This window comes from Pristiophorus japonicus, chromosome 12 (genome assembly GCF_044704955.1).
Source record: "Pristiophorus japonicus isolate sPriJap1 chromosome 12, sPriJap1.hap1, whole genome shotgun sequence".
Classification (NCBI taxonomy): Eukaryota; Metazoa; Chordata; class Chondrichthyes; family Pristiophoridae; genus Pristiophorus; species Pristiophorus japonicus.
This window is the reverse complement of record NC_091988.1, coordinates 55,190,127-55,214,273: the sequence shown is the minus strand read 5'-3', so window position 1 is coordinate 55,214,273 and position 24,147 is coordinate 55,190,127. Positions and strand designations below refer to the sequence as shown.

The following is a 24,147-nucleotide window of genomic DNA, read 5'->3' as shown; positions in this document are numbered from 1 at the left end:
GTTTACAATATACATAGATGGCCTAGAAGAGGGAAAAGAGTGTAGTGCAACAAAATTTGCAGATGACACTAAGATTAGTGGGAAAACGGGTTGTGTAGAGGACTCAGAGACTGCAAGGAGATTTGGATAGGTTAAGCGAATGGGCTAAGGTTTGGCAGATGGAATACAATGTCGGAAAGTGTGAGGTCATCCACCTTGGGGGGAAAAAAACAGTAAAAGGGAATATTATTTGAATGGGGAGAAATTACAACATGCTGTGGTGCAGAGGGACCTGGGGGTCCTTGTGCATGAATCCCAAAAGGTTAGTTTGCAGGTGCAGCAGGTAATCAGGAGGGCGAATGGAATGTTGGCCTTCATTGCGAGAGGGATGGAGTACAAAAGCAGGGAGGTCTTGCTGCAACTGTATAAGGTATTGGTAAGGCCGCACCTGGAGTACTGCGTGCAGTTTTGGTCACCTTACTTAAGGAAGGATATACTAGCTTTGGAAGGGGTACAGAGATGATTCACTAGGCTGATTCCAGAAATGAGGGGGTTACATTATGATGATAGATTGAGTAGACTGGGTCTTTACTCGTTGGAGTTCAGAAGGATGAGGGGTGATCTTATAGAAACATTTAAAATCATGAAAGGGATAGACAAGATAGAGGCAGAGAGATTGTTTCCACTGGTAAGGGAGACTAGAACTAGGGGGTACAGCCTCAAAATACGGAGGAGCCAATTTAAAACCGAGTTGAGAAAGAATTTCTTCTCCCAGAGGGTTGTGAATCTGTGGAATTCTCTGCCCAAGGAAGCAATTGAGGCTAGCTCATTGAATGTTTTCAAGTCAAAGATAGATAGATTTTTAACCAATAAGGGAATTAAGAGTTACGGGGAGAGAGCGGGTAAGTGGAGCTGAGTCCACGACCAGATCAGCCATGATCTTATTGAATGGCGGAGCAGGCTCGAAGGGCTAGATGGCCTACTCCTGTTCCTAATTCTTATGTTCTTATGTTGTTATAATCAGCTTGTCATCCATGGGGACTCGGGACAGGGATTGTTCGAGGCTGGAGTAGAATTCCTCTTTGGACTCATCTGTTGCGTTGAGTGTTGGGGCATACGCGCTGAAGACTGTGGCGTACTGGTTCTGGGCTAGGGAGAGCCAGAGAGTTATGAGACGTTCGCTTATCCCACAGCGGGAGTCTCTGGGCGACTGCATTGCTTCACATGCCATACTATTAAACAATATTTTGATAGCTCTCTCCTGCAATTTTGAATGCTGTCAGATGAGGGGTAGGTGGGGGTTGAGTGGGGGAAGGAGATGCTGAGCTCAGACTACCCATATCTCACCCCACTCCCCCCCACGAGGATATATGGCTTAAAGCATCTCCTCGCACCTCAATCTGTCAATCCTGTCCGCCCTCACCAATAACACTTTTCTCATACAAAACAGAAACAACTTCCATTTCTATAGCACCTTTAACATAATAAAACATCCCAAAGCGCTTCACAAGAATGTAATCAGACAACATTTGACACTGAGCCACATAGGAAGATTTTAGGTCAGGTGACCAAAAGCTTGGTCAAAGAGGTAGGTTTTAAAAAACATAGAAGTGGATCATGGGTAACAAAATACTTAATGTAATTTATGCACCTGAGAATATGTTCACAGGTTTGTAAAGCTGTTGCCATCAGCCGGTCCAGACAGCGGGCGGTCGAGGGGGTCGTTCAGCCCGACTGCCTGCCTCTCTTCCACGCGTACATCCGGGCCAGGGTGTCCTTGGAGATGGAGCACCGGTACGCTCGCGGCCTTCCGCGAGAGGTAGGCGCCGGAGGGACTGGAGTGCATCGTCACCCCCGGCAACCAAATTTTAATTTGATTTTATATGTTTTAAAGTTTAATTTGTTTTAATTTCCGGGTTCTTAGTGTCCCCCTCCCCTTTTATAGGGGGTACTTGTAAAATATATGGTTTTAATGCCCCCCAAAAAAACACAAAAAAAAAACAACAAAAAAAAAACATTTATTAGAAAAAGGGGCAGTTAAGTGTCTGGAGTGTCCCCCAGATCGGGGGGCACTTGATCTAATGTTTATTTTGTTCCCCCCCAAAAGAGTTGTAAAGCTGTTGCCATCAGCCGGTCCAGGCAGCGGGCGATCGAGGGGGTCGTTCAGCCTGACTGCCTGCCTCTCTTCCGCGGTTAGATCCGAGCCAGGGTGTCCCTGGAGATGGAGCACGCGGTGTCCACCGATACGCTCACGGCCTTCCGCGAGAGGTGTGTGCCAGAGGGACTGGAGTGCATCATCACCCCCAGTAACCAGATTTTAATTTGACTGTTACTTGTTTAATTTGTGAATTTGTCGGTTCTATTTCCCACTTTTAAGGGGGGCACTTGATTTATAGTTTTACTTTAAAATAGTTGTAGAACTGTTGAGTTGGGAGTGGCTTAGCCAGTCACGTGATGTTCACAAGACTCAATAAAACCCCGGCCAGTTGGGTTCGGGGAATCCACGGTGAGGCAGGTGGCTGTGAGCCTGGTGTATGAACTGGTAATGTGTAGTGTGATTGTTAAATCTTTTTAACAGGTTGCATGTTGAACAACAATTGAATTTTGATATAATGACACTCACTGGATGCAAAATAGATCTTGCTGACAGGGTGTCTCCTACCCCAATCTCTCCTTTCTCTTCGTTTCCTGACTCTTTCTATGCTAGTACATCTGTTTCTATCAGGAACTCATTCTATATTTAAATGTACCTATGTATATTTACAGATGCAGAGGGTTTGTTGCAATAGTGTCCAAACTGGCATAACCTCAACAGGATTGTTTCAGTCACTTGAAGGTTGGCCCATTATAATTGCAAATTTCCCGGAAGTGAGTTATACTGCTATTGCAACTTTAAACTTGCATCCGCTAATCCATGCAGGTTTCCTGGGTCTGAGCATTTGCATTCCCAATCAGTGCCGTCATTGGTGTAAAACCCATGTAATATGGGTGCATGCAGATGAATGACATGGAAACTCCCATGACAGTTCAGCCTGTACTCTTCAGCAGCAGGCTTGAGGGGGGTGCGGGGGGGAGAAGCAGGTAAGAAAAGGAACAGTGCTTGGCTCTTTCACTTCAGTGCAACATAGGAGGCAAGACCAGACTATCCAGGAGCTCACTCCAGAGAAGAGGCCAGCAGCGCTTCACTGCCGGGAACAAGCAGCCAGGAGGTGAGTGCCATATCGGTCCCATGAGTTTTTTTTATAAAGCAGCCAACCCCCTCACACAATCCTGGCTCTCAGGTAGAAGAAGCATGAGAATAGATTCAAAACAGCATGTGTGGGCACCCAGGAGAAGCACACTGTTAAGAAAAAGTACTTTGTGGTCCATCGCATTAAAATAGAATGTGCACAAACATCACCCTTTGTTATTCATGAGGGTTACAGCTATAAAGGAAAGAGGGCACTTATGTGATGCTGTCATCTTCACCCAGGTGATGATGATTGGCATGGTCATGTCGGGCAAAGATTGCTAATGTCCTGTTATATAGTAGGGCTGGTGGTAGTTTGAGAGAATGTCCCTTTATCTGAAAGAGGGCGAGAAGGAGGTAAGGCTTTGGTGTTAAAAGGTAGACTTTGTTCTGCAGAACAGAAAACGTCAGTGCAGATGTTAACTGTGATGATTCTTGCAGCGAATGCTGCCCGAGTGTTTGCTCCATCTTGTGGTGCTCGTCCTATTCCATGATAATGTCATACAAGAGTAAGCATCATCATCATCATAGACACTATATAAATGCAAGTATTTATTTTTTTCTTTGAGAACCCCTGACTGTGGATAGGGTTGTAAGGATTGTGTGTCTGAAAATCAGCCAGTTGTCTGTCCTTGTGAGGAGAAAGTCTCAGTATTTATAGCCAGAACAGCAACAAGAAAAACCCTTAAAAACTGATTCCCAGCTGCAGAAATCTGTGTTCAGAATCTCTGGACCCTTCTGTGCCAGGAACTCCTCACTTCCATCATTTTCAGTTGATCCTGGAAGCTGCTGCACCTCATATAACTCAGTCTAACTTACCCAATGAATTAGCAGTGCACACCCAGGAAACTCACAGCTGCTCGCACGCTGACATATACAAATAAGACCAGTGGGACACAGCCGACAAAACACGGGACTGCTCAAGAGCGTAAGGAAATTTGGGGGAAGCATTTTTAAGGCGCACAAAACAACCTCCAGTCACATTTCATCGCTAAATAGATTGGATAGACTGGAGAAGCTGGTGTTGTTCTCCTTAGAGCACAGAAGACAGAGGAGATTTGATCGAGGTGTTCAAGATCATGAGGGGTCTAGACAGAGTAGATAGAGAGAAACTGTTCCCACTGGCGGAAGGGTCAAGAACCGGAGGATACAGAGTTAAGGTGACTAGCAGCAGAACCAAAGGTGAGACGAGGGAAAACTTTTTTTACGCAACGAGTGGTTAGGATCTGGAATGCACTGCCTGGGAGGGTGGTGGAGGCAGACTCAATCGTGGCTTTCAAAAGGGAATTGGATAAGTACCTGAAAGAAAAAAATTGCAGCGCTATGGGGAAAGGGTGGAGGAGTGGGACTAGCTGAAGTGCTCTTGCAGAGAGCTGGCATGGGCTCAATGAGCAGAATGGCCTCCTTCTGTGCTGCTATGATTGTATGAAAATATTTCCTATGTTGTTTATACATCACTTTGCAAGAAAATTTAGCCCTATTGTTAATGAACAGAAAACATTTCTTCATTTATTCAGTTTTGCAGAGAAAACTGATCCTATAGAAACTGATATTCCATTCTGATTAAATAAGAGTAAGACGGTATGATGTATCTAGTCTTTGCATGTTTTATTTGTATCTTGCCACAGTACTGCTTCACTACAGTAGAATTGCACTATGTCAGGAGCCAGCTGTCAAGGACTCTCTAAGTTATTTCATTTCCAGATGGAGGCAAGTAAAACTTCCAAGAAGAGAAAACAGCAAAATGTCTCCCCATCTCCCAACGGCAAACAGAATCATGCAAATGCTCCAGCCAAGGTAACATTTCAATCCAGATCACTGATGCGGTCAGGCTGTGGATGTGTTCCACCTATGCTGCGAGGACACTGGCCTCTCACTTGTCCAAGACAGCCGTGCAAGGAACGGAACAGGGAATCCAACACAAAACAATCCCCCTCCCTCCATGCACTGAGCTGACAATGCACGAGAAGAATTGTTGACTAACCGCTGGGCAGCTATTGCAGTCTGCACAATCAGGCCTTCAGACAAATGATTCTTTGTGGTGAAGCCTTAACCCTACCTGAACACTGCAGTAGCCTTGGCTACCATGACCCAAAATAGAACATGCTCCACTAATTTGCTGGAATAAGGTTTAAACATTTTGTACTTTTAGTATACTGTACTTTTCCTGATTTATGAAGGCTTCTCTCCCACTTTTTTCAACTTCAGTTGTATCCTGCAATATAAGCTTTGGTTTCTCAAAAAAAAATCACTGTGCCTGTACCTGGAGTATCAAAACACTGACAATGAAATCATCTGCACTTATAAACTGATTGGCTGCTTTCATGATCACAAGGGCTCATCTTGCGATGTTATGCTCCTGCTGGGAAGTGTTCACCACTGGCACCATATATTGGAAATTCAGGCATGTGCTGCCACTCATTTTGTTTTATTCATTCACAGTATGTGGGCGTCACTGGCCAGGCCAGCATTTAATGCCCATCCCTAATTGAGAAGGTGATGGTGAGCCGCCTTCTTGAACCACTGCAGTCCATGGGGTGAAGGTACACCCACAGTGCTGTTAGGGAGGGAGTTCCAGGATTTTGACCCAGCGATTATATATTTCCAAGTTAGGATGGTGTGCAACTTAGAGGGGAATGTGGTGGTAGTGTTCCCATGCACCAGCTGGTGGTGGAGGGAGTGAATGTTGAAGGTGGTGGATGCGGTGCCAATCAAGCTGGCTGCTTTTTCCTGGTTGAACTTCTTGAGTGTTATTGGAGCTCCAGGCAAGTGGAGAGTATTCCATTGCACTCCTGACCTGTGCCTTGTAGTTGGTGGAATGGCTTTGGCGAGTCAGGAGATGAGATACTCACCTCAGGATAGCCAGCCTCTGACCCGCTCTTGTAGCCACAGTATTTATGTGGCTGGTCCTGCGGACTTAAGCTGCGGCAGCATCGGAGGAGACAATAAGATCTAAAACAGCAGGAGGCGAGATAGCAAAGACCTGAGTGGAGTCGGCATCGGAGGAGGTGGCAAGATATAAAACAGTGGGAGGCAAGGTCACTGCCCGGCACTTGTGTGACGCAAATGTTACTGATCAGCCCAGACCTGAATATTGTCCAGGTCTTGCTGCATGCAGGCACGGACTGCTTCATTATCTGATATCAATTAATGGTTGGATCACTTTAATGGTTGGAAAACTGCTCACGGCACACTTAAATTTCTGATTTAATGAGTGAGACTTTCTTCCAGTAGTATGATGTCAGATAAACTATCTTTATATGCTCCCTTTCTCCTGTTTTGTACTCATAAAGACCACAAAATAGAGAGATGATAGCTACCCTTCCTCATTGCCCCCTACGGGTTGCATGATGGTATTTTAGGTGACGGTGTACATTTGTGCTGAGTTCTTGCTTCAAATTCCCTAGTGTTTCAATCAAAGGGAAGCATAGGTAGATGTACGGAGCATTCTGTAGCTCTTACCAATCCTCTCCCCAACCTAAGTTCAGTTAAAACTGACCCATCCCTGCCTTTTGTGGTTTGCTACCCTTGGCACAAGGACTGCAATAATTGTCCCATGTGGGGAGAGCAGCTGTTCCTTCGATTGCCTGCACTCGTGGGCTCCGAACAACAGGTTATCCTAGATTAGGAGTGTCAAAATATAGCCTGTGAACCTCATGTGGCTTCCAAGTACAGGCAAGACAGCCCATAAAGCATAGGCGGCTCAGTGCCTATAATTCTTCATCATTAACTCGTTGGATTTTGTGGGCCTCAATGTTTTTGGAAAGGTTTTCCTAGTGCTGTTGTTGAATGAATCCAAAATCAGAATATCAAGATCTGTTGAACTACAGCTTCAAATAAATACAAATGAATGAGAATGTGGAATTAAACTTTATGGAGTAGATTTTAACTATCGGGCTGGGGAATTTAAACATCTCCCCCAATACATTCCATCATTGGCGACCGGGCCTTCAGCTGCCTAGGCCCGAATCTCTGGAATTCCCTCCCTAAACCTCTCCTCCTCTCTACCTCACTCTCCTTCTTTAAGTCACTGCTTCAAAACTACCTCTTAGACCAAGCTTTTGGTCATCTGTTCCAATATCTCCTTATGTGGCTCTGTCAAATTTTGTTTGTTAACGCTGCTGTGAAGCTTGGGACACTTTACTATGTTGAGGGTGATATATAAATGTAAGTTGTTGTTGTGCCACTCCAACATATGAAAAACAAATGAAAAGGAGCAAAGTGAACAAATCAATTTGCTCAATTTATTTCTGATAGCTACCAATCCTAAACTAGCAAGTAGTGACAGATACCAACCTTTATCTGGCAAGTAGTAGGAAGCAACTAATGAAAGCACTCATATAACGTTGCGAAGATGGTTTCAGCCCCTTTCTTGAGTTTTTCTTGAGAAAGTAGACCCCAAATTTCACCAGCCATGTTCCTAGCACTTTTGCCGGGATCGTGCCCACCAAGGATCTCCTGTCATATACAGGAACATACAAACACAGGAACAAGAGTCGGCCATTTAGACCCTCGAGCCTGTGCCGCCATTCAATGAGCTCATGGCTGATCTTTGACCTAACTCCATATACCTACAATAATACAAAATACTGCGGATGCTGGAATCTGAAATAAAAACAGAAAATGCTGGAAATCTCAGCGGGTCAGGCAGTATCTGTGGAGAGAAACAGAGTTAACGTTTCGGGTCTGTGACCCTTCGTCAGTACTGGAAAAGTTTGAGATGTAACAGATTCTTAAGGAAGTGCAGGGGCAGTGAAAGGGGGAGGGGAGGAAAGAACAAAAGGGAAGGTCTGTGATAGGGTGGAAGGCAGAAGAGATTTAAGAGACAAAATGGATGATGGGCAAAAATGAGACAGTAATGGCACAAGTTAAGAAACAAAAGATGAGTCTAGATGGAGTGTGATGGTGGAATCATCACCAGGTGCCGTGGGAAAGAGAAAAAAAAGCATTTTCTAAAAAACCTATAATTGCCCAATGTCCCTTAAAAGCTTTGGCTAACAAAAATGTATCAATCTCAGATTTAAAATTAACAACTGACGTTTATCAAAGAGATGTCGATTGAGGTAGAATACCAGGTCTGTGGGAGGTTCCACAATTTAAATACCCATGATGGGTGCTTGCACCATTAGAGGCACATCTAATTACATCACCATTAGAGGCAACAGCCACCCCAGAGAAGCTGGGAAGACCAGCGTCTGGTTCTGCCCTCTTAAAACAAAGGTGCTATCTAACAAGGTGCTGTCTATAGCACCTTTAAGGTAGTAAAACGTGCCAAGGCACTCCACAGGAGTGTTATAAGACAAAATAATAAATTTGACACCAAGCCACACAAGAAATAATTACGGCAGACAAAGAGGTAGGTTTTAAGGAGTATCTTAAAAGAAGAAAGAGAGGCAGAGAGGGAGTTCAAGAGCTTAGGGCATAAGCAGCTGAAGGCATAGCCACCAATGGTTGAGCGATTATAATCATACAAACATAGAAAATAGGTGCAGGAGCAGGCCATTCAGCCCTTCTAGCCTGCACCGCCATTCAATGAGTTCATGGCTGAACATGAAACTTCAGTACCCGCTTCCTGCTTTCTCGCCATACCCCTTGATCCCCCGAGTAGTAAGGACTTCATCGAACTCCCTTTTGAATATATTTAGTAAATTGGCCTCAACTACTTTCTGTGGTAGAGAATTCCACAGGTTCACCACTCTCTGGGTGAAGAAGTTTCTCCTCATCTCGGTCCTAAATGGCTTACCCCTTATCCTTAGACTGTGACCCCTGGTTCTGGACTTCCCCAACATTGGGAACATTCTTCCTGCATCCAACCTGTCCAAACCCGTCAGAATTTTAAACGTTTCTATGAGGTCCCCTCTCACTCTTCTGAACTCCAGTGAATACAAGCCCAGTTGATCCAGTCTTTCTTGATAGGTCAGTCCCACCATCCCGGGAATCAGTCTGGTGAATCTTCGCTGCACTCCCTCAATAGCAAGAACTTCCTTCCTCAAGTTAGGAGACCAAAACTGTACACAATACTCCAGGTGTGGCCTCACCAAGGCCCTATACAACTGTAGCAACACCTCCCTGCCCCTGTACTCAAATCCCCTCGCTATGAAGGCCAACATGCCATTTGCTTTCTTAACCGCCTGCTGTACCTGCATGCCAACCTTCAATGACTGATGTACCATGACACCCAGGTCTCGCTGCACCTTCCCCCTTCCTAATCTGTCACCATTCAGATAATAGTCTGTCTCTCTGTTTTTACCACCAAAGTGGATAACCTCACATTTATCCACATTATACTTCATCTGCCACGCATTAGCCCACTCACCTAACCTATCCAAGTCACTCTGCACCCTGATAGCATCCTCCTCGCAGCTCACACTGCCACCCAACTTAGTGTCATCCGCAAATTTGGAGATACTACATTTAATCCCCTCGTCTAAATCATTAATGTACAATGTAAACAGCTGGGGCCCCAGCACAGAACCTTGTGGTACCCCACTAGTCACTGCCTGCCATTCTGAAAAGTACCCATTTACTCCTACTCTTTGCTTCCTGTCTGACAACCAGTTCTCAATCCACGTCAGCACACTACCCCCAATCCCATGTGCTCTAACTTTGCACATTAATCTCCTGTGTGGGACCTTGTCGAAAGCCTTCTGAAAGTCCAAATATACCACATCAACTGGTTCTCCTTTGTCCACTTTACTGGAAACATCCTCAAAAAATTCCAGAAGATTTGTCCAGCATGATCTCCCTTTCACAAATCCATGCTGACTTGGACCTATCATGTCACCATTTTCCAAATGCGCTGCTATGACATCCTTAATAATTGATTCCATCATTTTACCCACTACTGAGGTCAGGCTGACCGGTCTATAATTCCCTGCTTTCTCTCTCCCTCCTTTTTTAAAAAGTGGGGTTACATTGGCTACCCGCCACTTGATAGGAACTGATCCAGAGTCAATGGAATGTTGGAAAATGACTGTCAATGCATCCGCTATTTCCAAGGCCACCTCCTTAAGTACTCTGGGATGCAGTCCATCAGGCCCTGGGGATTTATCGGCCTTCAATCCCATCAATTTCCCCAACACAATTTCCCGACTAATAAAGATTTCCCTCAGTTCCTCCTCCCTACTAGACCCTCTGACTCCTTTTATATCTGGAAGGTTGTTTGTGTCCTCCTTAGTGAATACTGAACCAAAGTACTTGTTCAATTGGTCTGCCATTTCTTTGTTCCCCGTTATGACTTCCCCTGATTCTGACTGCAGGGGACCTACGTTTGTCTTTACTAACCTTTTTCTCTTTACATACCTATAGAAACTTTTGCAATCCGCCTTAATGTTCCCTGCAAGCTTCTTCTCGTACTCCATTTTCCCTGCCCTAATCAAACCCTTTGTCCTCCTCTGCTGAGTTCTAAATTTCTCCCAGTCCCCAGGTTCGCTGCTATTTCTGGCCAATTTGTATGCCACTTCCTTGGCTTTAATACTATCCCTGATTTCCCTAGATAGCCACGGTTGAGCCACCTTCCCTTTTTTATTTTTACGCCAGACAGGAATGTACAATTGTTGTAATTCATCCATGCGGTCTCTAAATGTCTGCCATTGCCCATCCACAGTCAACCCCTTAAGTATCATTCGCCAATCTATCTTAGCCAATTCACGCCTCATACCTTCAAAGTTACCCTTCTTTAAGTTCTTCAGGGATGCTCAAGTCTGGTGAACCTTCTCTGCACTCCCTCAATAGCAAAAATGTCCTTCCTCAGATTAGGAGACCAAAACTGCACACAATACTCAAGGTATGGTCTCACCAAGGCTCTGTACAACTGCAGTAAGACCTCCCTGCTTCTATACTCAAATCCCCTCACTATGAAGGCCAGCATGCCATTTGCCTTCTTCACCACCTGCTGTACCTGCATGTTTACCTTCAATGACTGATGTATCATGACACCCAGGTCTCTTTGCACCTCCCCTTCTACTAATCTGTCCCCATTCAGATAATAATCTGCCTTCCTGTTTTTGCCACCAAAGTGGATAACCTCACATTTATCCACATTATACTGCATCTGCCATGCATTTGCCCACTTACCTAACCTATCCAAGTCACCCTGCAGCCTCTTAGCATCCTCCTCGCAGCTCGCACTGCCACCCAGCTTAGTGTCATCTGCAAACTTGGCGATATTAACTTCAATTCCTTCGTCTAAATCATTAATGTATATTGTAAATAGCTGGGGTCCCAGCACAACACTGCGGCACCGCACTAGTCACTGTCTGCCATTCTGAAAAAGACCCGCTTATTCCCACTCTTTGCTTCCTGTCTGCCAATGAGTTCTCTATCCATGTCAATACATTACCCCAATACCATGTGCCTTAATTTTACACAATAATCTCTTGTGTGGGACCTTGTCAAAAGCCTTTTGAAAGTTCAAATACACCACATCCACTGGTTCTCCCTTATCCACTCTACTAGTTACATCTTCAAAAAACTCTAGAAGATTTGTCAAGCATGATTTCTCTTTCATAAATCCATTCTGACTTGGACTGATCCTGTCACTGCTTTCCAGATGCGCTGCTATTACATCTTAAATAATTGATTCCAGCATTTTCTCCACCACCGATGTCAGGCTAACCAGTCTAAATTTCCCTGTTTTCTCTTTCCCTCCTTTTTTTTAAAAAGTGGGGTTACATTAGCTACCCTCCAATTCATAGGAACTGATCCAGAGTCCATGGACTGTTGGAAAATGACCACCAATGCATCTACTATCTCTAGGGCCACTTCCTTAAGTACTCTGGGATGCAGACTATCAGGCCATGGAGATTTATCGGCCTTCAGTCCCTTCATTTTCCCTAACACCATTTGCTGACTGATAAAGGATTTCCCTCAGTTCCCCCTTCTCGCTAGACCCTTGGTCCCCTAGTATTTTCAGGAGGTTATTTGTGTCTTCCTTTGTGAAGACAGAACCAAAGTATTTGTTCAATTTGTCTGCCATTTCCTTGTTCCCCATTATGAATTCACCTGATTCTGACTGCAAGGGACCTACATTAGTCTTCACTAATCTTTTTCTCTTCACATATCTATAGAAGCTTTTGCAGTCAGTTTTTATGTTCCCTGCAAGCTTACTCTCATACTCTATTTTCCCCCTCCTAATTAAACCCTTAGTCCTCCTCTGCTGAATTCTAAATTTCTCCCAGTCCTCAGGTTTGCTGCTTTTTCTGGCCAATTTATAAGTCTCTTCCTTGGATTTAACACTTTCCCTAATTTCCCTTGTGATCCACGGTTGAGTCACCTTCCCTTTTTTATTCTTATGCCACACAGGGATGTACAATTGTAGTAGTTCATCCGTGTGATCTTTAAATATCTGCCATTGCCTATCCACCATCAACCCTTTAAGTATCATTCTCCAGTCTATTCTAGCCAATTCACGTCTCATACCGTCAAAGTTTCCTTTTTTTAAGTTCAGGACTCTAGTCTCTGAATTAATTGTGTCATTCTCCATTGTAATGAAGAATTCAACCATATTATGGTCACTCTTCCCCAAGGGGTCCCGCACGACCAGATTGCTAATTAATCCTCTCTCGTTACACAAGACCCAGTCTAGAATGGCCTGCTCTCTAGTTGGTTCCTCAACATATTGGTCTTGAAAGCCATCCCTTATACACTCCAGGAAATTCTCCTCCACAGTATCGCTACCAGTTTGGTTAGCCCAATCAATATGTAGATTAAAGTCACCCATGATAACTGCTGTACCCTTATTGCACGCATCCCTAATTTCCTGTTTGATGCCATCCCCAACCTCCCTAGTACTGTTTGGTGGCCTGTACACAATTTCCACTAACGTTTTCTGCCCTTTGGTGTTTCGCAGCTCTATCCATATAGATTCCACATCATCCACGCTAATGTCCTTCCTTGCTATTGTATTAATCTCCTCTTTGACCAGTAACACTACCCCACCTCCTTTTCCTTCCTGTCTGTCCTTCCTGAATATTGAATACCCCTGGATGTTGAGTTCCCAGCCTTGGTTACTTTGGAGCCATGTCTCGGTCTGTGAGGAGGATGCTTGGAGGCTGCAGGGGGACTTGAACAGGTTAGGTGAGTGGGCAAATGCATGGCAGATGCAGGGGTATAATGTGGATAAATGTGAGGTTATCCACTTTGGGGGCAAAAACACGAAGGCAGAATATTATCTGAATGGCGGCAGATTAGGAAAAGGGGAGGTGCAACGAGACCTGGGTGTCATGGTACATCAGTCATTGAAAGTTGGCATGCAGGTACAGCAGGCAGTGAAGAAGGCAAATGATAGCTTGGTCTTCATAGCTAGGGGATTTGAGTATAGGAGCAGGGAGGTCTTACTGCAGTTGTACGGGGCCTTAGTGAGGCCTCACCTGGAATATTGTGTTCAGTTTTGGTCTCCTGATCTGAGGAAGGACGTTCTTGATATTGAGGGAGTGCAGCGAAGGTTCACCAGACTGATTCACGGGATGGCAGGACTGACATATGAGGAGAGACTGGATCGACTGGGCTTGTATTCACTGGAGTTTAGAAGGATGAGAGGAGATCTCATAGAAACATATAAAATTCTGACGGGACTGGACAGGTTAGATGCAGAAAGAATGTTCCCGATGTTGGGGAAGTCCAGAACCAGGGGACACAGTCTAAGGATAAGGGGTAAGCCATTTAGGACTGAGATGAGGAGAAACTTCTTCACTCAAAGTTGTTAACCTGTGGAATTCTCTACTGCAGAGAGTTGTTGATGCCAGTTTGTTGGATATATTCAAGAGGGAGTTAGATATGGCCCTTGCGGCTAAAGGGATCAAGGGGTATGGAGAGAAAGCAGGAAAGGGGTACTGAGGTGAATGATCAGCCATGATCTTATTAAATGGTGGTACAGGCTCTAAGGGCCAAATGGCCTACTCCTGCACCTATTTTCCATGTTTCTATGTTTCTATGTAATCCCAATTACATCATACCCGTTAACAGCTACCTGCGCAGTCAATTCATCCACCTTATTACGAATGCCCCTCGCATTGAGACTCAGTCTTCAGGCTTGTTTTTTTAAACACTCCATGTCCTTTTAGAATTATGTTGTAATAGGGAGGGGCAAGGCATTGGAGGGATTTGTAAACAAGGATGAAATTGAGGCACGGCTTGACCGGGGGCCAATCTTATTGCGTTGTTATATTCAAAGAGTGGTTTATTTAGCATATACAGCACGTTACATAACAAATGAAACGTCTGATTTTCGAATGTTTCCATTGTTTAACTTTTGTAATATATAGCGATTGGTTAGAGCATCTGCATTTCTTAGATAGTACTCAGAAACAGAAGCATAAAAACAGTTGGAGTAAAGGCAGCAAATTCTGGCAAGACTACCATAATTCAAGTTTGGAATAAAAGTCCTGAATTCAAAAATATTTATTTAAGCAAAACCTTTTAGTAACATTAATTACACGTTAGAGATATTTGGTTAGAAAAAAAGTACAAATTACTGTTCAATTTAATATTTCTTGGTCCTCATTATAAAACCCCACATCCAAAATATATGGTGCAGATCACATATTCGATACTGCAGTTAAGGAGCTGTTTTAAAAGGAATTATAATCTGTCTTATCTTTTGCTTAAAACACTGCATTTTATATCTCGAGCCATGAAGAAAATGTTTTGAAGCAGTCTTTAGAAAAAAATGTTTGTTACAAACACAGAGCTACTGTATCCTGGTTTGTGTGCTTTCGTTAAAGTAATGTGTGTCTGATAGAAGTAGACTCTTAATATCACAACTGTAATTTTTGTTTCCTGAGAAAATGCCTCTTTTTTTTAAACATTCTGCCCATTTGATATTGGAGCTGCCAGCATTCTGGGCCTTCAAAAGGTAGAAGAAAGTTATGTGCACAGTGGCATTGGGTGCTTGGTTCATCCAGCTATAGGGTCAACCATTTGCAGAGAATTCCTGGCAAATAGGATATACGATACAGAAACAGGCCATTCGGCCCAATCAGTCCATAACGGCATTTATGCTCCACTCAAGCCTCCTCCTGACTTTCCTCATCCAGTTCTAGCAGCATAACCACTACACCAGCAAAGACTTGAACAACCTACCACCAATCTGTCTCAATTCTAGAAGGCCATTTTGGACCGTTGCCGAAGCCCTTCAGCAATCTCTCCTCAGCCTTAATGACCGGAGAAATGCTTGGAAAAGCTGTGACATACGGAATGGATTCCTTATAAGAGGACCCCTCAGTACAACATAAAGGATCAAACCTACTTCGCAAACAGTCGACAACCATCAACCGCCTCAGAACTGGTCATGGTAAATGCTGCCACCTTCTCCATAGATGGAAGATTAAAGCGTCCCCATCATGTGACTGTGGAGCTCCTAATCAGACCCTGGAGCACATCACTGAGCACTGCCCTCAGAGGAAATTCACAGGCAGCCTACAAGAAACCCACGGAAGCTTTGTTCTGGATATCTGACTTAGATATTGACATTTGATTTGCTTTACTACTACCATATGAAAGAAGAAAAAGCATAACCCTCTATTCCCTTCTCCCTCGTATGCTTATCTAGCCTCCCCTTAAATGCATCTATACTATTTGCCTCAACCACTCCCTGTGGTAGCGTGTTCCACATTCTCACCACTCTCTGGGTAAAGAAATTTCTTCTGAATTCCCTATTTGATTTCTTGGCGACTATTCCATAGATGGCCTCTAGTTTTGCTCCTCCTCACAAGTGGAAACACTCTCTCTGTATCTACTCTATCAGAACCTTTCATAATTTTAAAGACATCTATTAGGTCACCCCTCAGCCTTCTTTATTCAAGTGAAAAGAGACCCAGCCCGCCTTTCCTGATAGGTATACCCTCACATTTCTGGGGTGTCCTTGTAAATCTCTGCACACTTTCCAGTGCCTCTATATAGGGTAATTAAAGCAAAATTATTTGAAATTGAATTCTGGCTGCTGTATAGAATTAAAGCTGGCAAACGGATTCACAGCTGGAGGCAATCAGGCATCATTTTGATGCCAAAGAAAGCAATTAGGAATCATTCGTACCACTGCTTGGCTTTCTCTGTAATAATTTCCTCCACAATGGCATGACCATTCACACCAGCATTTGAAAGCCAGTCATTTTTACAATGCTGCCCAGCAAACCTATCTGCAATTGTTTGTCTGCCCTACCAAACAAGAATATGTCATTGCTGTTTATTTGACTCGCATGGCAAGGGGTGGAGCAGAATATGGAGAGAGGGGACTGCACCAACAACCAAGGCAACTTGCTGCCTCATCTGAAAAGGAGCAAATCCACTTTTACAGACTTGGAACCAATAAAACAACCATCTTTTTAAGTTCCCGAATCTAGCTCAGATTTTCATGCCTGCATTTTGCTCATTCTCAGTTTTATATTTGTGTCTCTGGTGGCCAAGTCAATGAACTGCACACTACTAATCTGCAAGTATTTACCACCTTCTCATTCTGCCTACTTTAGTTGAAATGCACTCTTGTGTACTCACATGGAAGTGTTATCTCTCTGCATGTTGTCGTTTACCACATCCTAACAGTGAAGTATATCCACTCTTCCTCCTTCAACTTATTGTCTCTTCATCAAGTGATCTGTCACTTCTTGTGTCGGTATTCACCATGTCCTAGTGTGCCAGGACTGAGTGCCTCCTTGCTGTGAACTATGTCTCCTCCATTTTCCAATATTTATTGCCGCCTTGTGGTGCAATATATAGAATCAGTGTGCCACTATTCACCATCTCTTTATGGTCATCTTCAGATATTGCAGTCCAGTGTTGGCATTTACCCTCTTTGTTGTGAAATGCATCCACTCCACATGCCACTATTTACAGCTAATAGTAGGCTCCCAAGGTATGGAAAATGGTCCATATTGTCCAGGGCCGTGCTGTGGATTTTGATGACCGGGGATGGCAGTGCTGTGTGGCGGGGTCAGGTTGGTAGAGGACCTTTGTCTTACGAATGTTTAGCATAAGGCCTATGCTTTCGTATACCTCAGTGAAGGTGTTGACGATGGCCCAAGACTGCCCAAAATGGAGGAAGAGCATCCAGGAGGGCATGAGCACCTCGAGTCTCGTCGCTGAGAGCATGCAGAAAACAAGCGCAGGTAGCGGAAGGTACGTGCGGCAAACCAGGCTCCCCACCCACCCTTTTCTTCAATGACTGTCTGTCCCTCCTGTGACAGAGAGTGTAATTCCTGCATTGGACTGTACAGCCATCTGAGAACTCCCTTTTAGAGTCGCAGCAAGTCTTCCTCAATTTCAAGGGACTGCCCAAGATGATGATTTACAACTTTGTCATGGTGAGATGTATTCAATCTTTACCATTTCCTTACTGTGAAATTTATCCTGTTCGCATGGTCATGTTTACCTCTAGCTCAAAGTGAATTGCATTCAATCTAAATGCCAGGACTTACTATTTCCTTGCAACAAGTCCTGTTGCCGGCAATTACTCACACCACAATCAGTATGGGATTATCCAGTCCATATGTTGGTATTTACCACGACCGAGTATAAAGCCTATTTCCCAGTGTTTGGTGACCTCTTATGGTCACAAGGAGATATATTGGCCTCGATTTGCTGGTATTTACCACCTCCTGCTGGTGACATGTACCCAGTCCATGTGCCGGTATTTACTGCCTTCTAGTGGTGACATGTACCCAGTCCATGTGCCGGTATTTACTGCCTTCCAGTGGTGACATGTACCCAGTCCACGTGTTGCTATTTACCTCCTCCTGGCGATGTGTTGCCAAAATTCCAATATTCGCAGTGGACTGGTCCTCTGGCCCTAAACTACTCCCTCCGTGACCCCAAAACCCTACCTTGCTGGAATTTTAGGAAGTAACTTAAATACTAAATGGGGGGCACATTGAGGGGTTTGATGTGAGATGGAGGGGTCCCCGGGGATTTGTTCCATTTTATAATAAAACATTGGGATTAACTGCAGCCTCGCGCAGTACAAGAGAGGGAGGGAGGGAGGGAGGGAGTGTGCGTGTGTGTGTGTGTGTGTGTGTGGAGTGTGTGTGTGGAGAGAGTGTGTGTGTGTGTGTGTGTGTGTGTGTGTGGAGAGTGTATGTATGTGTGTGTGTGGAGAGTGTATGTGTGTGTGGAGAGTGTATGTGTGTGTGGAGAGTGTATGTATGTGTGTGTGTGGAGAGTGTATGTGTGTGTGTGTGTGGAGAGTGTGTGTATGTGTGTGTGTGTGTGTGTGGAGAGTGTGTGTGTGGAGAGTGTATGTGTGTGTGTGTGTGGAGAGTGTGTGTGTGTGTGGAGAGTGTGTGTGTGTGTGTGTGGAGAGTGTATGTATGTGTGTGTGTGTGGAGAGTGTATGTGTGTGTGTGTGTGGAGAGTGTATGTGTGTGTGTGTGTGGAGAGTGTATGTGTGTGTGTGCAGTGCACAGCCCCAGCAGTCACACTGGCGGGCGGTCAGAGCCACATTACTCGCTCCTGAGACACACAATAAAAGTAAACAAGACTCGGAATGGAAGCGCAGTCCCCGGCCACCCTCGCCGGCACTGGAGAACTCTCCCTTCCGCAACACGATTCACAACACACCCTGCATGTGGGTCAAATCTGCCCCTTGCAATTAAAAAAAATCAATTCTTAATAAACTGAGATGTCCAAAAAGGGATTTAAAAATATATATATATAAACTCAAATCCTTCACAAACTTGCACACACACAACAGATTCCCCTCTAATTTTTAAGTGTTTATTTAGTCCTTTCTTTACCGGTCCTCTCCCCTCGGATCATTTTGTTGTGGTTGTTGAAAAACGCAATAAAAGCGCAGCTTGCTAACTTTAGTTTGCTCCTGCCCGCAGATGCTGGTGTTCTGCGAAGCTGGGCAGTGCACAGGTAGCGGCTGGGGCGGCACTAGCCGCTCCCTCTGTCCCCGTCTCCACTGCCCCTCCAGCGGGGGAGTATCCTTTGCCCCCCTCCTCCCTTGGCACCTCGTCTTACCTGCACGACACGGTGATCTCGATCTTGGTGGCGGGGACACTGGCCTGAAGCGGGTCGAAGTCTCCGATAGATGCCATTCTCCTGCTTGTTGCTCTCTATCTCTCTCTCTCTGTGACTATCTCACCAACTCTCACACACACACACACATCCAGCTACATGACATCACAGGCATCACCCTGGAGCGTAGCTAAGAATAGGCTTCACCTTATTATTCATAATATTTCATATATTGCTCCAGCTATTTATCTTAAACAAAAAAAGTTCAAGGAGCTAATGACAAGAATGCTCCATTGCATGTTTTAAGATTTGCTCAACACGCTAGGTGTAGCGAATTTACGAATTTATGTTTATGAATTTACAATTTAGCAAAGGAACCCCTGCTTCATAAGTCTTTATCAATCAGTTCAAATTTCTACTTATTTTAGATTTGCAAATAAAGAAATTATCAGATTTTGCTCTCCTGACAAACCAACAGTGAATATTGGAAATTCCATTTGGCCGTTTAGTTTCACCTCGCACAGCATGTAACTGCAATGTTCTCAACAGGGGAGGCTCCTTATAGAGAGCGTGAAGTCAAAGAATTACCCCTCCGATATATCTCAGTGCATTCTTGATACTGCATGCGAAGAAAATGTGTCACGGGTTAGTCACATATCAGGAGCGGTTAATTTAACAGCAATTTGTGTCATTTAAGTGGGGAATAGATACCAGGGAGCAAGTTAGTAATCAATGGGCAGCACTGATAACAAGAGCGAACCTAAATGTTTTATAGATGCCATCCGATCTGAGAGGTGGAATTATTGCCTTTAACTCGCCCCTTGATACAGCATATATTATACTAAGCATCCATAGAGACACTTGTTGAAGCTAATCTATTACTGGGAAGTGGAGTGTGAGTGAATTAGTGTTTTTTTTCATTTATTCGTTCAGGGGTTGTGGGCGTCGAACTGTATTTGCTTCAGGGGTTCTTTGCTTAAGAATTCATTGCAACTTAGAACTAGTTGGTTTATTAACAAAAGTTTAACAATCACACTACATATTACCAAGTTCATCCACCAGGCTCACAATTGCATACCTCATCATCATGGATGACCTAGACTCAACTGATTGGGGTTTTTTATTGAGTCTTGTGAACATCACGTGACTGGCTAAGCCACTCACAATGCAACAGCTCTAAAAACCTGTGAGCATACTTACCCATCCCTAATTGCCCTTGAGAAGATGGTGGTGAGTCACCTTCGTAAACCGTTGCAGTCCATGTGGTGAAGGTATTCCCATAGTGCTGACTTTGTCGCAGCAGTTTGGTACAACTGAGTGGCTTGCTGGACCATTTTCTTGGGCAGTTAAGAGTCAGCCACATTGCTGGCTGTTGGTCTGGAATCACATATAGGCCAGACCAGTAAGGATGGCAGATTTGCTTCCCTAAAGGGCATTAGTGAACCAGATGGATTTTTACGTCAATCCAGTAGTTTCATGGTCACCATTACTGATACTAGCTTTTTAATTCCAGATTTATTTAATTAACCAAATTTAAATTCCCCTAGCAGCCATAGTGGGATTTGAACTCATGTCTCTGACTTATCAGTCCAGACCTCTGGATTATTAGTCCAGTGACATAACCACTATGCTACCTTACCCTCAGCAGTAGGAGTTCAGCGCTGTTAATGTATCTGGGAGGGAGGTCAGTGTATTGGTACTGGGAGTAGAAGCATTGTTAGTGTACTTGGCAAGGAGGTCAGTGCATCAGTACTGGGGGTACTGGCGCTGTTAGTGTATCTTGGGGGGGGTTCCAGGGTTGGATGCAGAAGGAAATGGGGTTGGCAGGGGGAATGTGAGTGGTGGGGGATACAAGGAGGTGATCAGAGATGGCTTTGTCTGTGATTGAGAAGATGGGAATAGAGAGGCCACATGGGATGACAAGGTCCAGAGGTTGACATTGAATATGGGGATTTTATGTACAGGGAGAGATTTAAGAAAGGTCAGGAGGGCAAGGTGAGTTGAGATGGAGGTTAAAATCACTGAGGATGAGAAGTTTCTCAGTGCAGAAGCTGAAGAAGGAAAGCAGTGAAGATATCTTGGTGAAAAACTCAGTGTGGGGCTTGGGTGGGTGGTAGAAACGAGGCTATTAAAGGAGAGTTGAGAGGGATGGAACAAGGTGAGGTGCTGAAAGGAGGAGAATGTGCAAGAGGAGTAGGGAGATAGACCAGGGTGAGAATTGCTGATAAAGGCCACAGTGCCACGGTGGTGGTTTGGGTGGTGCAAGTGGCAAAAGATATAGATATGGGAGGCTTCAATAAGGGGGAAGGCGTCATCACCATAAGTCAAGTTTCAGTAAAGGCTGTGATGTCAATGTATTCATCTACAGGAAGGTCATGGATGGCAAGGACCTTTTTTGCAAGTGAATGGACATTCTGGAGGGAGATGTGGAGGGGCAGTGATTGTTAATCTGCTGGCAGTGTCCACAGGCTCAGTGATGGAAACAGTGAGTGGAACGAAAAGGATGTTAGCAAGATTAGCCCCCAGTGGCTGTGATGGGTGGAAAGGTCGGTAAGAGAGTAGGATGGGGTAGTTAGGGTTGCTGCTTGTAAGGAGTTAGCGACGAGTGCCTCAATGATTTCTTTGGAGAATATAAGTACTGGGAGTGAGGACACATGATGATATGTCTGTGAGGAAGATCAGTCGTCAGTACTGGGAGTGGGTACGCTGTTGGTGCGGCTGTGAGGAAGATCAGGGGATTTGTAGGATCTTGCGATACAGCGTTGGTGGTATTTTTCCAGCGATTTGAGGTGACTACTGTATATGGTCCACATCTCTGGGCCATATAGGAGGTCGGGTATCACTACAGCCCTGTAGACCCTGAGCTTGGTGCCAGATTTGAGGTCCTGATCCTTGAACACTCTCTTCCTCAAGTGACCGAAAGCTGTGCTGGCTCACTGGAGGCGGTGTTGGACCTCGTCATCGATGTCTGCCCTTGCTGATAGTAGGCTCCCGAGGTATGGAAAGTGGTCCACGTTGTCCAAGGCCGTGCCATGGACTTTGATGACCGGTGTGCAATGCTGTGTTGTGGGGTCAGGTTGGTGGAGGACCTTTGTCTTACAGATGTTTAGTATAAGGCCTATACTTTCACACGCCTCAGTAAAGATGTTGATGATGGCTTGGAGTTCAGCCTCTGAATGTGCGCAGATGCAAGCGTTGTCCGCGTACTGTAGTTCGATGACAGAGGATGGGACGGTTTTGGATCTAGCCTGGAGGTGACAAAGGTGGAACAGGTTCCCACTGGTTCTCTAGTTTAGTTCCACTCCAGTGGGGAGATTGTTGAGCATGAGATGGAGCATTGCAGCGAGGAAGATCAAGAAGAGGGTTGACGCGATGACCCAGCCCTGTTTGACCCTGGTCCGGATGTGGATTGAATCTGTGGTGGATCCGTTGGTCAGAATCATGGCTTGCATGTTATCGTGGAGCAGGTGGAGGATGGCTACAAACTTTTGGAGGCAGCCGAAACGGAGGAGGATGCTCCATAGGCCCTCGCGGTTACAGTGTCAAAGGCCTTTTGTAAGGTCAAAGATTGTGAGGGATAATAGACACACCAACGTCAGTGCTCTCAATCAGGCCAACATCCCCAGCATCGAAGCACTGATCACACTCGACCAGCTCTGTTGGGCGGACCACATCTTCCATATGCCCGACACAAGACTCCCAAAGCAAGCGCTCTACTCACAACTCTTACACGGTAAACGATCCCCAGGTGGGCAGAGGAAATGTCTCTAGGACACCCTCAAAGCCTCCTTGATACATGCAACATCCCCACCAACACCTGGGAATCCCTGGCCAAAGACCGCCCTATGTGGAGGAAGAGCATCCGGGAGGGCGTGGAGCACCCTGAGTCTTGTCGCTGAGAGCATGCAGAAAACAAGCATAGGCAGGGGAAGGAGCGTGTGGCAAACCAAACTCCCCACCCACTCTTTCCTTCAACCACTGTCTGTCCCACCTGTGACAGAGACTGTAGTTCCCGTATTGGACTGTACAGTCACCTGAGAACTCACTTTTAGAGTGGAAGCAAGTCTTCCTCGATTTCGAGGGACTGTCTATGATGATGATGATGAGGAAGATCAGGAAATATCAGTGGGGCACTGTTGATGTGTCTGTGAGGGAGATCAGTGTAGCAATGCAAAGGCTGTAGAACATAAGTGAAGGATGAGAAAAGGCTATTTGGATCATGAAAGCTCATTTTTTCAGTACTCTAATTCATCAGCCTAGCACTTAATTGCATTTTGATCGCCCCTGATGATTCATTCCATTACTTACCTGGTAGATTATTCAAAATAGTCACCATTAGAGTGATGAAACCTTTCTACTATGTGTTTTAAATTTTCTATTTGCTAATTTAAAATGATCCCTCTTTTACTAGGCTGACTTGCCTTGAAGTATTAGTCTGGGCTCACCATACTGCGCCATTTATATCCTCTTCTACCTTTATCTCTCATCTATACCTATCTATAATCTTTCTTCAGCTCCTGAGAATAGTTTTGTTGCTCTTCTCTACATGTATCCCCTTTGAATTATGGTGATTGAAATTCAGGTATTGTCATGTATCTTACATTATTATATATAACTGTATCCCAACATGCTATACATGACTGTAATAAGATATGACCTGTAACCACCAGCATACCTTGCCACCGGGGGTGCACTTGCAAGAGACAGGTATATAAGCACAGGTCTCAGGCAAGTGCAGCATTCCAGAGCTGTGAAATAAAAGGTGCAGGTCCAGAGTGACCTTGACTTCACTACATGCCTCGTGTGAATCTGTACTGAGGGGACAGGACTTTACAGGTATGATATTGCAATGGTTATGTTACAGGACTACACACATAGAAAATAGGTACATACGGCCCTTCGAGCCTGCAGCACGATTCAATATGATCATGGCTGATCATTCCCTCAGTACCCCATTCCTGCTTTCTCTCCATACCCCTTGATCCCTT

General features: G+C 44.8%; 1 protein-coding gene across 1 annotated transcript in view; it reads right to left on the bottom strand.

Annotated features, from left to right (window-relative positions):
- Positions 1–19,239, bottom strand: part of LOC139276919 (copine-9-like) — a 615,931-nt gene extending 596,692 nt beyond the window's left edge. The window contains exon 1 of the mRNA XM_070894913.1: positions 19,163–19,239. Within this exon, the coding sequence (XP_070751014.1) occupies positions 19,163–19,239 (77 nt within the window). The remainder of the gene's footprint in view (positions 1–19,162) is intronic.
- Between the last annotated feature and the right edge of the window lie 4,908 nt (positions 19,240–24,147).